At 39.5% G+C, this 14,789-nt stretch overlaps 1 protein-coding gene across 16 annotated transcripts in view; it reads right to left on the bottom strand.

Moving 5' to 3' along the window:
* The window catches only part of VEPH1 (ventricular zone expressed PH domain containing 1), a 254,356-nt gene that overhangs the window by 157,306 nt on the left and 82,261 nt on the right, over positions 1 to 14,789 (bottom strand). The window contains exon 7 of one of the 16 annotated variants that reach the window (XM_032343655.1): positions 725 to 850. The exons of 12 other annotated variants lie outside the window; for them this stretch is intronic. In XM_032343655.1, the coding sequence (XP_032199546.1) occupies positions 809 to 850 (42 nt within the window). In that variant the 3' untranslated portion in view covers positions 725 to 808. 3 more of the 16 variants (XM_032343662.1, XM_032343633.1, XM_032343648.1) reach the window with 3 other exon arrangements.

Here is a 14,789-nt window from a genome sequence, read left to right as displayed (position 1 = left end):
ACCGGTAGCCACCAGCCATGACTGGAACCCAATGCCTATAGATCTCCTGCCTGCCCCTCCCCCCTACATATAACCTGCCCTGTCATCAGCTGTCATTCACTAGCACAACATACTGGTGCTTACTTAGTCAAGCTCCAGTCTCAATGAATGAAAAGCCAATGCAACCAGATGAAAATCAAATGCTAACCTCCACATTACAGATATGTTCAGAACAGGGGAGATCATAATGGCTTGGGGAGGCATGGAAATGCCTTTTCCTTGGATCAGGATCCTTGAGATGATTGAAGTGCCAATCACTTATTTGGAAACTTCAGGGAATCAGCAGGGGAGTGTGAAGGGAGGTACAGAAAGGAAGTAGCCACAAAAGATACTTGAGAATTCTGGGGAAAGGAGCTCTCATTTGAGGTATATACCTCAACTCCCATCTTTGGTAGAGGGCTGCTGGGGGAGTGTTGATTCCTCACATCTCCATCCTGTCATGCATATTAGCACAGTGGCTTGTGAAAGTGAGGAAAGCCATTGGCAAAGAAATGCAGATGACTGCAGGTGAAGTAGCCTGCTTAAGCCGAAGTGATTAACGTCTGAGGGAGGAAATGGATGAGGTCGGGACTGCTGCTGGCTTCTTAAAAGAGCAGCAGGATTTGAGCTGGAATTAACAACTACTTTATCCTCTCAACCCCCCTGCTGCCAAGGCTCATTTGTCCTTCTGGTGAACTAGGATTCAGGATTCAGTTACTTCTTGAGTTGCAGACTAAAGGGAGAGTCACTGAGTAGGAGCTTCCTACTTTCCTGGGGCAAATACACTCACCTACTTCCGCACAGACATCTCTGCAAGAAAGTCAAACAGTCCCTGTTGGAAGAAAGGAGATCAACTCTGTGGGGAACAGGCTGCCATTCTTGGGGTTCAACCCTAAGGGGAGACTGGTCAGGAAGAGGTACCTTCTAGGTATTGCTGCTGCATCATAAATTTCGTCAAGCTGCCCGGCTCACACAGAGGAACTGAAAGCCATTTGTGGATATGGTCAGTTGGCCTAAATTACAGTTGATAATTACAAGACATTGTTGAAAATTGTTGCAACATGTAACTTTTGTAACCATTATTTACTGCTCTGCATTTGCAACTATTTGTGGGCACTGTTTGTCCTTTTACCAGGCTCTTTAGTTTCTTGGGAACGCTGAGGTATACGGTATTCATTTACTCGTGGGCAATACGGAGGGAAACAAAATAAGGTCATCGGAGCTCCAGGGATGAATAATTTTGGAGAGACAAGGTAGAAGACAGGAACTGTCTGCTCATCAATGAGGAGTTTTCGGAATCTAGCCCCAGTCTACCGACCAGCCTCATCCTCTCATCCATTATTCATTCAATGCTCCAGGCACTTGAAATTCTTCCTGGTTTCCAGGAGACTCAAGTTCTTTCCCCAGCTGCTTGCTATTGTATGTGTTGTGTCCACCCATGGATACCTTCCTCTTCTTCCCATGACATGATCCTGTCATCTGACAAACCAAGCTTACATAACACTCTCCAGGACTCCCTCATGCAGTTCCTTGTGTCCTTAGTGATCCAGTTCAGGATGAAGTAGTAACACACACTGAATTAAATTCAAATCATCTGTTCGTACATCTCCCTTGGCCCACATTCGCTGAGAGCACTTCTACAGCAAGGACCACATTTTTCTCTTCTCTGTGTCCCCGTCATCAGCACTGGGGCTTGTACCCGGAAAGACTCAGCGACCGACACCAGTATCCTGGAGGTAGGGAGGATTTGGAATAGCAGCACCACTATTTGAAAGCATACTCTGGGGCGCCTGGGTGGCTCAGTGGGTTAAGCCGCTGCCTTCGGCTCAGGTCATGATCTCAGAGTCCTGGGATCGAGTCCCGCATCGGGCTCTCTGCTCAGCAGGGAGCCTGCTTCCTCCTCTCTCTCTCTCTGCCTGTCTCTCTGCCTACTTGTGATCTCTCTCTGTCAAATAAATAAATAAAATCTTTAAAAAAAAAAAAAAAAAAAAAAAAGAAAGCATACTCTGTATATACTCAAAGTCTGTTTTGATTTCGTTTTCCTTACACTTTGGAAGAGGTTTATTATTGATACTATTTACAATGAACATGCAGTCTTCTCACAATGTAAATAACAAGAAAGCTCTTTGCATGTTTTGAGGGGAAATGTCTTCCCCAGTTGATGACAGCTCTGCAATATTCAGGAGCATCTGGCTGGCACCAGCCAAGGCTTAAGAAAATGAATCTCCAAAGTAACAGACTACCAAAGTTTTGACTAAATTCTCCATCTTTGAGGAAAGTGTAGTTTTAAGTCACGGGTTCTCCTTTTGTAGAGTGCCCCCACCCCCAGATCCTTTAGTCTTGATTTGCAAGTTAAATGAGCAAATAATTGATCCAGCTCCTATTTCCCAGGATGTTTTTCCACAGTCAGGATGAGGACAGTAATGGGGTTGTCAGTTGCCTTTGTCATTCTTTTCCTTTTCCTCCTGAAAGTGTTTTTGTGGAAACCCTGCCGGATGTCACAGAAAGGCGACCTGGGCAAGATGTGTGTCACTTCTTTACTTGAAAAGTGTCCAGGACTCTGAGCCCAGAGAGGATGTAATAAACACATCATGGTGCTTGGCCAGCATATTCCAGCCAGTTAGAAAAACAAGGCAGAAGACACAGGATTTAACACCCACCATGGCAGCTGCTGCCCTGGGAGGGCATGCCATTTGACTCTCCACAGGTGCGGAGTGTTGGTCTCCAGCTAAGGAAAACAACCAGCCATAGCATCCTTCCATGTGCTCGATCATTTTAAAGAGCATTTTAAGGCATCCCGTCTCTGTTTCCAGCACACTGGTCTGCTGCCTTGTGGCTCTGGCATGGGGAAAAAAACATGGCTGTGGAGCATTTGCTTTATACCGGTGTGTGCCTTCTAATGATGCTGGTCCCCATTAGGATTTGACTATTAAACTAAAATTGTTTTCAGTTTATTTACTTGAGCCTTAAGTAAATAGACAGAACACATGAATTCAATTCAGCTTCTCAAAAAAAAAAAAAAAATCAAAGCCATTACAATGGAGTCTCTTTTCCTTGTTGACCCACATTAGCAAAGAGGTCTATAATAAATGCTGTACCCAACCCAGTGGGCTGAGGCCATGTGCATGGCTGACACAGTCCAGTGAGTCAAGAAAATGATGGAAAAAATAAAAGCCTCTGGAATCGAAACATTCTATTTCAGTTCTCCATGGACCAAAAAAAAAAAAAACCAAACAAATGAAAAAAAAAAACAAAACAAAAAACACCAGTAAGTCTGGCCTGGATTTAATTTAAACCACTTCATATTTAGTTCATAAGAACTTTAAAAATAAAACTGCAAAATTATTTTCGCTGTTTTTATAGGTGAGGAGCTGGGGACGACCTGCCCTTTATGGAAAGCGGTTTACTTCCAGAGCCCCCAAGAATACAAGACCTATCTTAAATTAGAAAATTTTTACAAAATGTGGTTCTATTATTGTTTTTGTTACTCTTATTCCCCTCAGGAATAGTCGCCTGCAAAATAAATATAAAGCAGATATACATTCTGCTTAGAAAACAAAATCTACATAGACCAGCTATTCTCTAAAAAAGAAAAGATACAGTCAATCCTGCTTTGCACCTTTTAGCTACGTGCAGTCACCGATGGTAAATCATTCCTTTCCTGGCTGCCCTTATTTGGGCTTGTTCCATGGATACACAAACATTCAGCCTCTTTCATTGGAGAAGCAGGGAAGAGACAAATCATTTCCCTGGTTGCTGTCTTCCCTACTTTCAGTCTGTTAGGCTTAAGCTTCAGTATCTCCAAATAAATGAAAGTCTTAAGCAACACTGAAGAAGTAATACATTAATTAGATTGCTTATATTTATTGACTGTACACCATTTGCCAGACACTGTTCCATACAGCCTAATTCATTAAATCCACACAAAAACCTATGAGGTGAATAATAGTGCTCTTCTCGTTTTACAGATGAGGAAACTGAGCCAAGAGAGGTGATCGAAGTTGCTGCTATTAATATGATTCGTTGAAATGTATCATTAAGGGGCGCATGGGTGGCTCAGTGGGTTAAAGCCTCTGCCTTCAGCTGAGGTCATGATCCCAGAGTCCTGGGATCGAGCCCCCCACATCGGGCTCTCTGCTCAGCAGGGAGCCTGCTTCCTCCTCTCTCTCTCTGCCTACTTGTGATCTCTGTCTGTCGAATAAATAAATAAAATCTTAAAAAAAAAAAAAAGAAAGAAATGTATCATCAGGCACTTTCTATATGCCAGGCACTGTGCTAAAGGCTTTGTATGAATGATCTGGGTGTATGTGTTAATTTTAATTCCAGTATAGTTAACATACGTTGTTATATTAGTAGCTTCAGGTGTATAATATAGCGATTCAGTAATTCTGTACATTATTCAATGCTCATCACAATAAGTGTACTCATTAATCCCCAGGCATGGTTATGTGCTAGGAGCACTGCTTCACACTGATTCTGTCATTTCATCTTTACAACGGCACTATGAGTTAAGTACAGTTATTTCCCCCATTTTATAGATAGGGAAATTGATATAAAGAGTACCAAAAAAAAAAAAAAAGGTAACTCTAAGTCAAAAAAATTGTTTAAAGATTCAGAAACGTATCCAATAAAACTATCTAGGGAGATGTACTATAATCATGAAATTTGAAGTTTTGGGAAGAAAATGTTATTACTTTGGGGTGCCCGAGTGGCTCAGTCAGTTAAGCATCTGCCTTTGGCTTCGGTCATGATCTCAGGGCTCTGGGATCGAATCCTGCCTCAGTCTCCCTGCTCAGTGGGGAGTCAGCTTCTCCCTCTGCTGTTCATGCTCTCTCTCTCAAATAAATAAAAGATCTTTTAAAAAATGTTATTACCTTACTGTTGTTATAACCCAGAGCTTTTTGTAGGAAGAAAAAAAAAAAAAACCAACAGTGAAATGGTGAGAAAGCATTCCTCTAACAGTCATATATTTTGAGATTTAAAAATTTGTGTAATGCTCCATGTCTGATAAACGGATATTGGGATGTACTCTGTACCTTACCTTACATATTTTTAAGTTTCAATAATCTCAGCAATAGAAATTTCTGAAATAAAGTTCAAAAGTATAGGTATCTTTCATTTTTGAAATATGATTAGGTTCCAGGGAATCAGAGAAATACTTGTTTGGTGACTAGACGTGGACTAACAGGGATAGAAAATAAACACCCACACACAAGGTTTTCATCTTGAGAGGGTTCATTGGACTTTTTATTTATTTATAGACAGAAAAAATTTATATTTTTTATTTTATTATTAAGTTTTAATTTCAGTATAGTTAGCATACAGAGTTATATTAGTTGCAAATATTTGGTGTACAAAATAGTGATTCAACACTTTCATATATTAATCAGTGTTTATCAAGATAAGTGTACTCTTTCTTTCTTTCTTTCTTTTTTTTTTAAGATTTTATTTATTTATTTGACAGAGAGATATCACAAGTAGGCAGAGAGGCAGGCAGAGAGAGAGGAGGAAGCAGGCTCCCTGCAGAGCAGAGAGCCCGATGCGGGGCTTGATCCCAGGACCCTGGAATCATGACCTGAGCCGAAGGCAGAGACTTAACCCACTGAGCCACTCAGGCACCCCAAGTGTACTCTTTCTTAATCCCCATCACTTTTTCCCCCATCCCCCACCCACCTCCCCTCTGGTAACCATCAGTTTGTTCTCTGTAGTTAAATATCTCTTTTTTGGTTTGTCTCCTTTTTCCTTTCTTCTTTGGTTTTATTTCTTAAATTCATCCTATAAGTGAAATCACGGTATTGGTCTTTCTCTGACTGACTTATTTCACTCAGCATTATACTCTTTAGATCCATCTGTGTTGCTGCAAATCACAAGATTTCATTCTTTTTTATGGCTAAGTAACATTCTATCATCCTATTTATTCTCTAGCCACTCATCTATGGGCGGATACTTGAGCTGCTTCTATAATACGGCTATTATAAATAATGCTGCAATAACCATAGGGGGGCATGTATCTTTGAATCCATGTTTTCTTACCTTTGGGCAAATACCTATTACTGGATAACATAGTAGTTCTGTTTTTAACTTTTTGAGAAACCTCCAAACTGTTTTCCACAGCAGCTGTACCAGTTTGCTTTCTTACAAAGGGTTTCCCTTCCTCTACATTTTTGTCAACACTTGTTGTTTTGGGGGTATTGATTTTAGCCATACTGATAGATGTGAGGTGGTGTCTCATTGTGGTTTGATTTGCTTTTCCCTGATAAAGAGAGATGTTGAGCATCTTTTCATGTATCTGTTGGCCATCTGGATATCTGGAGAAATGTCTGCTTATATCTTCTTCCCATTTTTATTGGATTACTTGGTTTGGGGTGTTGAGTTGTGCCAAGTTCTTTATATATTTTGGGTACTAACTTTTTATCAGATATGTCATTTATAAATATTTTCTCCCATTCAGTAGTTTGCCCTTCAGTTTCATTCATGGTTTTCCTTGCTGTGCAGAAGCTTTTTATTTTGATGTAATCCCAATAGTTTATCTTTGCTTTTGTTTTCCTGGTCTCAGGAGACATACGTAGAAAAATGTTGCTACAGCCAATGCCAAAGAAATTACTGCTTGTGCTCTCTTTTAGGATTTTATGATTTCAGGTTTCACATTTAGGTCTTAAAAACATTTTGAATTTTTTTTGTGTATAGTTTAAGAAAATGGTCCAGTTTCATTCTTTTCCATGTAGATGTCTGGTTTTTCCATTTATTGATGAGACTGTCTTTTTCCCCATTGCATCTTCTTGCCTCCTTTGTTAAAGATTAATTGACCATATAAATGTAGGTTTCTATGTGGGCTCTGTATTCTTTTCCACTGATTTATGTCTCTATTTCTGTGCCAGTAACATACCGTTTTGATTACCGTAGTCTTGTAGTGTATCTTGAAGCCTGGGATTACAATATCTTCAGTTTTGTTCTTCTTTTTGAAGATTGCTTTCTCTATTCAGGGCCTTTTGTGGTTCCATACCAATTTTAGGATTATTTGTTCTAGTTATGCAAAAAACGCTATTGATATTTTGATAGGAATGACATTAATTCTGTAGACTACTTTGAGTGGTATGGACTTTTTAACAATATTTGTTCTTATAATCCATGAATATAGAATATCTTTCCATGTCTTTGTCTCATCTTTAATTTCTTTCATCAGTGTGTCATAGTTTTCAGAGTACAGGTCTTTCACCTCCTTGGTTAAGTTTATTCCCATGTATTTTATTATTTTTCAAGCAACTGTAAATGGAATTATTTTTGCAATTTTTCTACCACTTCATTATTAGTGTACAGAAATGCAACCGAGTTCTACACATTGATTTTGTATCCTATGACTATTGAATTCATTTATCAGTTCCAGTATTTTTTTGCTGAAGACTTTAAGGTTTTTTATATATAATATCATGTCATCTGCAATAGTGAAAGTTTTACTTTTTTTAAACCAAATTAGGTGTCTTTCACTACTTTTTCTTTTTTAAAAAAAGATTTATTTATTTAATTTAGAGAGTGGGGAGGGGCAGAGGGAGAGGGAGAAGAGAATCTCAAGCAGACTCCCTACTGAGCATGGAGCCTGATGTGGGGCTTGATCTCACAACCTTGATAACACGACCTAAGCTGAAACTAAAAATAAAATGCTCAGCCAACTGAGCCACCCAGATGCCCCATTTTTTTTCTATTCCTTGTCTGATGGCTGTAACTATGACTTCCAGTACCTCGTTAAATGAAGATGGTGGGGGCGCCTGGGTGGCTCAGTGGGTTAAAGCCTCTGTCTTCGGCTCAGATCATGATCCCAGGGTCCTGGGATCGAGCCCCGCATTGGGCTCTCTGCTCAGCAGGGAGCCTGCTTCCCCCTCTCTCTCTGCCTGCCTCTCTGCCAACTTGTGATCTCTGTCTGTCAAGTAAATAAATAAAAATCTTAAAATTAAAGAAAAAGAAATGAAGGTGGGAGTGGAGATTCTTGTCTTGTTCCTGATCTGAGGGGGAAAGCTCTCCATGTTTCATCATTGAGTATGATGATGTTTGCTGTGGACTCTTCATACATGGCCTTGATTATTTTGAGGTATGTTCCCTCTAAACCTACCTGATTGAAAGTTTTTATCATGAATGGATGTTGTACCTTGTCAAATGTTTTTTCTGCATCTACCGAAATGATCCTAAAGTTTTTATTTGTTCTCTTGATGATATGATGTACCACTTTGATTGATTTATGAATATTGAACCACCCTTGGATCCCAGGAATAAACCCCACTTGATAGTGGTGCATTATTTTTTTTAATGTGCTGTTGGATTCAGTTTGTTAGCATTCTGTTGAGGATTTTGCATCTATATTCATCAGAGATATTGGCCTTTTGTTTTCTTTTTTGTTGAGGATTTTGCATCTATATTCATCAGAGATATTGGCCTTTTGTATTCTTTCTTTCTTTCTTTCTTTTTTTTTTTTTTGTAGTGTTTTTTTCTGGGTTTGGTATCAGGGTAATGCCAGCCTCATAAAATGAATTTGGAAGCTTTTCACTGAAAGCCACTGTCCCTTGTTGATTTTCTGTTTGGATGATCTGTCCATTGATGTAAGTAGGGTGTCAAAGTCCCCTACTATTATTGTGTTTTTTTCTATTATCTCCTCCATGTTTATTAATAGCTGCTTTATGAATTTGAGTCCTCCCATGTTGGGTGAATAAATATTTATAATTGTTATATCTTCTTGTTGGAATGTTCCAGTTATGACTTTACAGTATCTTTCTTCCTCTTTGTTATAATCTTTGTCTTAAGGTCTATTTTTCTGATATAAGTATTGCTACCCTGGCTTTTTTTTTTTTTAACTTCCATTTGCATAATAAGTGTTTTTTCGTCCCTTCACCTTCAATCTGCTTGTGTCTTGAGTTCAGAAATGAGTCACTTACAGGCAGCATATAGATGAGTCTTGCTTTTTTATATATTCTATCACCCTATGTCTTTTGATTGGAGGCTTTAGTCCATTTACATTCAAGTTATTATTGATAAGTATATAGTTACTGCCATTTTGTTGTTTGCTTTATGGTTGTTTTTGTAATTCTTCTCTGTTCCTTTCTTCTCCTGTTCTCTTCTCTCATGGTTTGCTGGCTTTCTTTAGTGATATATGTGGGTTCCTTGCTCTTTATTTTTTGCATATCCATTACTGGTTTTTGATTTGTGGTAACTATTAGGTTTATATATAACATCCTCTGCATAGAGCAGTCTATATTACCTTGATGGTCACTGAAGTTTGAACTCATTCTTTATTTCTCTCCCCCTCTCCAATGTTTTAGGTATCTGACATACCATGCATCTTTTTATTTTGTGAATCCCTTGACTGATTTTTATAGATATACTTAATTTTATTGCTTTTGTGCTTTCTACTTTTCTTACTCCTGTTTATGGTCTTTCCTTTCCACTCAAACTGCCTTTTAACATTTCCTGTAGGGCTGGTTTAGTGGTCATGAATTCCTTTAACCGTCTTTGTCTGGGAAGCTCTTTATCTCTTCCTCTACTCTGAATGATAGGTTTGCTGAATAAAGTACTCTTGGCTGCAGATTTTTTCCCTTTCAGCACTTTGAGTATATCATGCCACCCCCTTCTGGTCTGCAGAATTTCTTTCTTTTTTTTTAAATATTTTATTTATTTATTTGACAGAGATCACAAGTAGGCAGAGAGGCAGGCAGAGAGAGAGGGGGAAGCAGGCTCCCTGCTGAGCAGAGAGCCCGATGCGGGGCTCGATCCCAGGACCTGGGATCATGACCTGAGCTGAAGGCAGAGGCTTTAACCCACTGAGCCACTCAGGTGCCCCTAGTCTGCAGAATTTCTGCTGAGACATCCAATGATAGCCTTATGGGGTTTCTCTTGTATGTAACTCTTTTATTTTCTCTTGTTACTTTTAAGATTCTCTCTTTATCACTACTTTTTATCATTTTAATTACTTACTATGTGTCTTGATGTGGGCCTCTTTGGGGCGATTTTGTCAGGGGCTCTCTGTGCCTCTTGGATGTAGATTCTGTTCCTTGGATTCAGGAACTTTTCAGCTATTCTGCCCCCTTTTCTCTTTCTTCTCCTTCTGGAATCTTTTTTTTTTTTTTTTTTTTAATTTTCTTTTTTTGTTAAGATTTTATTTATTTATTTGACAGAGAGAAATTACAAGTACACTGAGAGGCAGGCAGAGAGAGAGAGAAGGAAGCAGGCTCCCTGCTGAGCAGAGAGCCCGATGCGGGACTCGATCCCAGGACCCCGAGATCATGACCTGAGCCGAAGGCAGCGGCTTAACCCACTGAGCCACCCAGGCGCCCCTCCTTCTGGAATCTTTATGTGACTGTTATTATCCCTGATGCTGACACTGCGTTCCCTAAGTCTATTTTCAGTCTATATTATGTTTTCTCTCTCTCTCCTGTTCAGCTTGATTGCTTTCCATTACTCTCTCCTCCAGGTCACTGATCCATTCTTATGCTTCCTCTAGTCTAGTATTTATTTCCTCTTGTATTTTTAAAAATTTCAGTTACTTAGTTCTTCATCTGTAATTGGTTCTTTTTTACATATTCCATCTCTCTGTTAAGCATCTCAGTGAGGTCATCCACTCTCTTCTCAGGTCCATTGAGTATCATTACAATCATTACTTTAAATTCTTTCTCAGGCATATAGCTTACCTCTGTTTTGTTTAGTTCTCTTGCTTTGATTTAGTCCTGTTCTTTCATTTGGGACATATTCCTCTATTTCTTCATTTTGTCTAACTCTCTGTGTCTGTTTCTGTGTGTTAGGAAAGTCAGCTATATCTCTTGTTCTTGGAAGTAGTGGCCTTATGAAGAAGAGTTTCTGTAGTGCCCTGCAGGGCACTGTCCCCTGTTCACCAGAACCCGTGCTTTAAGAGTGCCTCCTGTGTGTACCCTACTGTTGTGCCTGAGCCACCTTTGCTTTAAGCCCAGTGATTTGTAATGGCTCTCTTTTCCTGTTGTGGGCAGGGTTTGGTCCCTGTGTGGTTATTAGGTCAGGTTAGAGCCTCCTTGGTTTTGCATTGAGTCAATCAAGTGTTGTCCAGAGATGTGGTAGCTGGCACCAAACTGCTAGGCACTTTGAGGTTGGATTTTTAGGAGCTGCTATTGTCTCCTAAGGTCTCCATTGCAATCTTCTCATTGGAGAAAGACAAAAGGACCTGTGCATTTTGGCTAATGTGAAGACACATCTAATATAGTAGTATTTCTTACTTGTGCATCTGCTTCAACTGAGCATCCCACAATTGGGATGAATCCCGGCATGATGGAAACAATTTGTGTCCCTTACTTGATAGTGCCAAGGAAAGAGCACCTCAGGGACAAGAATGCATCATTGCCCCAGAAGCATGTTTCCCTGGCCTATGGTCCTTCCTTTTTATTCTCTATCCAGTAGATGTGCTTTGGGTGTAAGCACAAACCTGAAAATGGTTCATGAGGCACTCTGTTGCCTCCTGTAGTGATACAGGCACCATATAGCTATTAAGTTCAGTTTCCTTTAAGTTTGGGTGAAAAAAAGATCCCTGAGGTCATTTGAGAGATAGAGAGAATAACAATCTGTAGGGTTTTAGTTTTTGGTTTATATACACAACTCTCCCTGCTGTTTGCAATGCAGATGGAAACACTGTTACATTGCTCTCAAGGTGCTGATAACAGTGTGTCCACCCACATGGCCCTGATGTGAAAGACAGGCACATCTGGTCTGGTTCTCTGTATCCAGGCCTTGCAGTTCTCATTCCTGGCCTCATGCAAGCATAGAAGTTGAGGCACAAGTTGATTAATAATTCATGCAATTGATTCCAGGCTAGCTCTACTCCAAGACTCTCCCTGGCCTGATGACTGCATGCTCCCAGGAGTCTCACCTATTTCTCTTAAGGATCTAACAGTTCAGTTTTCTGGAGACCAGGCAATAAGGGAGGGATGGAACAGTATGCTCCAGTCAGTCACAGATTATGCATTTCAATGTTGGAGGAAGATCCTCAAAGTTGGATTTGTTTTTCTGTATTTCTAAAATCATTTAAATCCTAGCAATGTCATCATCTGATACTTGAAAACCCTGAATACATCTGAAAATCCTATTTTGGTGCAAGAAGAAAAATTTCTAAATGAAGTCAATATTTAGACAGGACAGGATGAGAGAGAGGACCACAAACTGAGGTTACTAGGGTCCCATGGCTGTCTTATCCTTAATACTCTAAATATTTCCATGTCTCATATATTCCTATGTCTCTTTATCTCACTATAGACCAAGTTCTCCATTCAGAAAATGGTGGTTTTTTTGTTTTCTGTGGATTTTTTTTTTTTTTTGAGGCAAAATTCCTGCTGCTCCCTCCTTACTACAATTCTCTTCTCCACAGGTGTCTAGGACTCTAACTTCTGCCCTCAGGCCCACCTGGCAATGTACTTCAGTAAGTTCATGTTTCCTTTTAGAATGAGTTGGGTAGAAATACACATACATATATATCTTCCTTGCTGGTTTTGGTCTTTGGGAAATGGTTCCATGAGATTTTCAGAAAGTTGAACAGGTTCACCAAATGAACCCATTAAGAGCTGCTTAGACTACTACACATGTTCTTGGGACATCCAAACTTTATCATTCTTTAAAGTCAAAAGAAAGAGTTTCTAATGGTGATATTTTAGGGGTTAGAAACAAATAAAAAGAGCATTATTTCTCAGTAAAGGAGCCATACTGACATTTATAGGTGATTTGGTCAGGCAGACCTTAAATGAAATACAGTAATGAAATGAAGACTCTCGGAGCAGAAGGGAGGTAAACCTGTGTAAGGATGTTATTTTTGAGGAGAGAAAACAAACTCTGACTTGACAAGCTGCAACAGAGGAATTATTTGCCCTCTATCATTATTTCCACCCTTCTCTCCTGATATGTAACCACCTGAATTCAGACTACATGTTCCAGCCTCCCTTGCAGCTGGGTGTGGTCACATGTAACTTTGTTCTATGTAGCCAGTGGAATATGAATAGTAGGTTGTATTTGACTATCTGGAAGATAATCTTCTTTCTTTCCTTTCACCTCCTTGATGGCTGAAATACTGACCTGATGGGTAAGGATAAATAACCACCTTGGACTGTGACACAGAAGTTAAGTGTTCTCTGGTATACTCAAGGGTCGGTCTCTGAAACATGAATTTCTAGACAGACTGCTTCCAAGACTTAAATGTGAGTGAAATAAATGACTGTCTTTGTTTAAGCCACTATTGTGTTGAATCTTTGTGCTACTCTCAACCATACCTAATCTAAACTGCTTATATCAGTAGTCTGGAAAAGTTTTAATTGATTGACAAAGCTTGATGGAGGAACGAGAAAGAGTGATGGAGAAGACCTGATTCTAAACTAAGATGGAATATGCATTAAATATTTTATATCAGGGGATCTCAAATACTGATCCTGACAGTTGCATCAGAGTTACTCCTACAAATCCAGATTCCTGGGTCCCCTTCCTGGAGATTCTGATTTAGTAGATTTTCTATGAGTCTCATGAACTTATATCATTTAAAAACTCCCCATGCAATCCTGATATCTAGGTATATTTGGAAGGTATTTGATCTGGAATTGTTCTTTGCTGGGAAGGTGAGTCAGAACCACCAGAAAAAAATTTTTCCCTCAAACACAGATGCCTTCATGAACATATGATAATGCGAGATCGAGAAGAGTGGGAGGGACAAATATTTTGATACTCTGAATTCTGAAATAAGTGATTCTTCAGGCTCTTTGGATCTCCTCACCTTTTCTCTGCACCCACCCAGAGTCACAAAAATGTCACCATAACCGGCAACTCTCTGTCAGGTTAGCTTTAGTTCAGGTAAACCTACAGTGACATAACTGTATGTGGCTAGTTGTTGTTGTTGTTTTTTAAACCAGATTACATTTTCTATGGGAAGTTCATTCACTTCCAGTGTGCATTATAACACATTAATGAATCGTAAGGTATTTGTGATGAAAACTACTACCATTAGAGTGCAGGACGAGTTTTAAAGATTCCAGGGCCTCACACATCAGAGGTTGAATTTTTTGGTACCTACAAAAATCTGCAAGGTCAGCAGATTCAGTTGAACAGCTGTCAGCTGAAGTTGTTCTAAAGCACTTGGGCACACCAGTGGGTTCCTCTGGCAGCAAAGGTGACAGGCACGGCAAAGTGTTACCAGAAAGCAGATCATGGCAGGTGTGAGACATTCCCAACAGCAGCGAATAGGACAGGATTATATTAAGCACATGTCCACACCAAAGTAATCCTTTTACAAGATCCCCTCCTCATGTTGACAGTTACAAGCTGCTTGACCGCTCTTCTCTCCCACCTTTTTCTGGGAAGCTAGAGAAAGTCCCTCCACCAGAAAGAAGCCTCTCATTCACTAGGCCATCTGCAAATCTCAGCAGAAATAAAATAAAACAGAACCAAAGGTCCATTCTAAGACAAACTTTGAAAAGAGTGCCAAGGATAACAAAGATCTAACTCCAGCTGGGTCACCAACTGACCCAGTCTCAGTTTGGGTAAGTTTATCTAGTTTTTAGAATTAAGGGACTGAACTTGATGAACCGTGAATTCCCTTTTAAGAGTTGTACAATTTTATATCTATCTTATAGGAAACTGTATTATATGTAAGTGGGTGAAAGTAAAAGCTTCCTTCTATCAATTATATATTTATTTTAATTTTAAAAAGATAAAAATCCTAAATCCCAATGTAAAATCATCAGACAGACTTGCATGTATGCATACCCTTCAGAACCTGAATTTCTGGAAATGGT

Source organism: Mustela erminea, chromosome 1 (assembly GCF_009829155.1).
Source record: "Mustela erminea isolate mMusErm1 chromosome 1, mMusErm1.Pri, whole genome shotgun sequence".
Taxonomy (NCBI): domain Eukaryota; kingdom Metazoa; phylum Chordata; class Mammalia; order Carnivora; family Mustelidae; genus Mustela; species Mustela erminea.
Note: the sequence above shows the minus strand (reverse complement) of the source record. Positions and strands in the feature narration are given on the sequence as shown.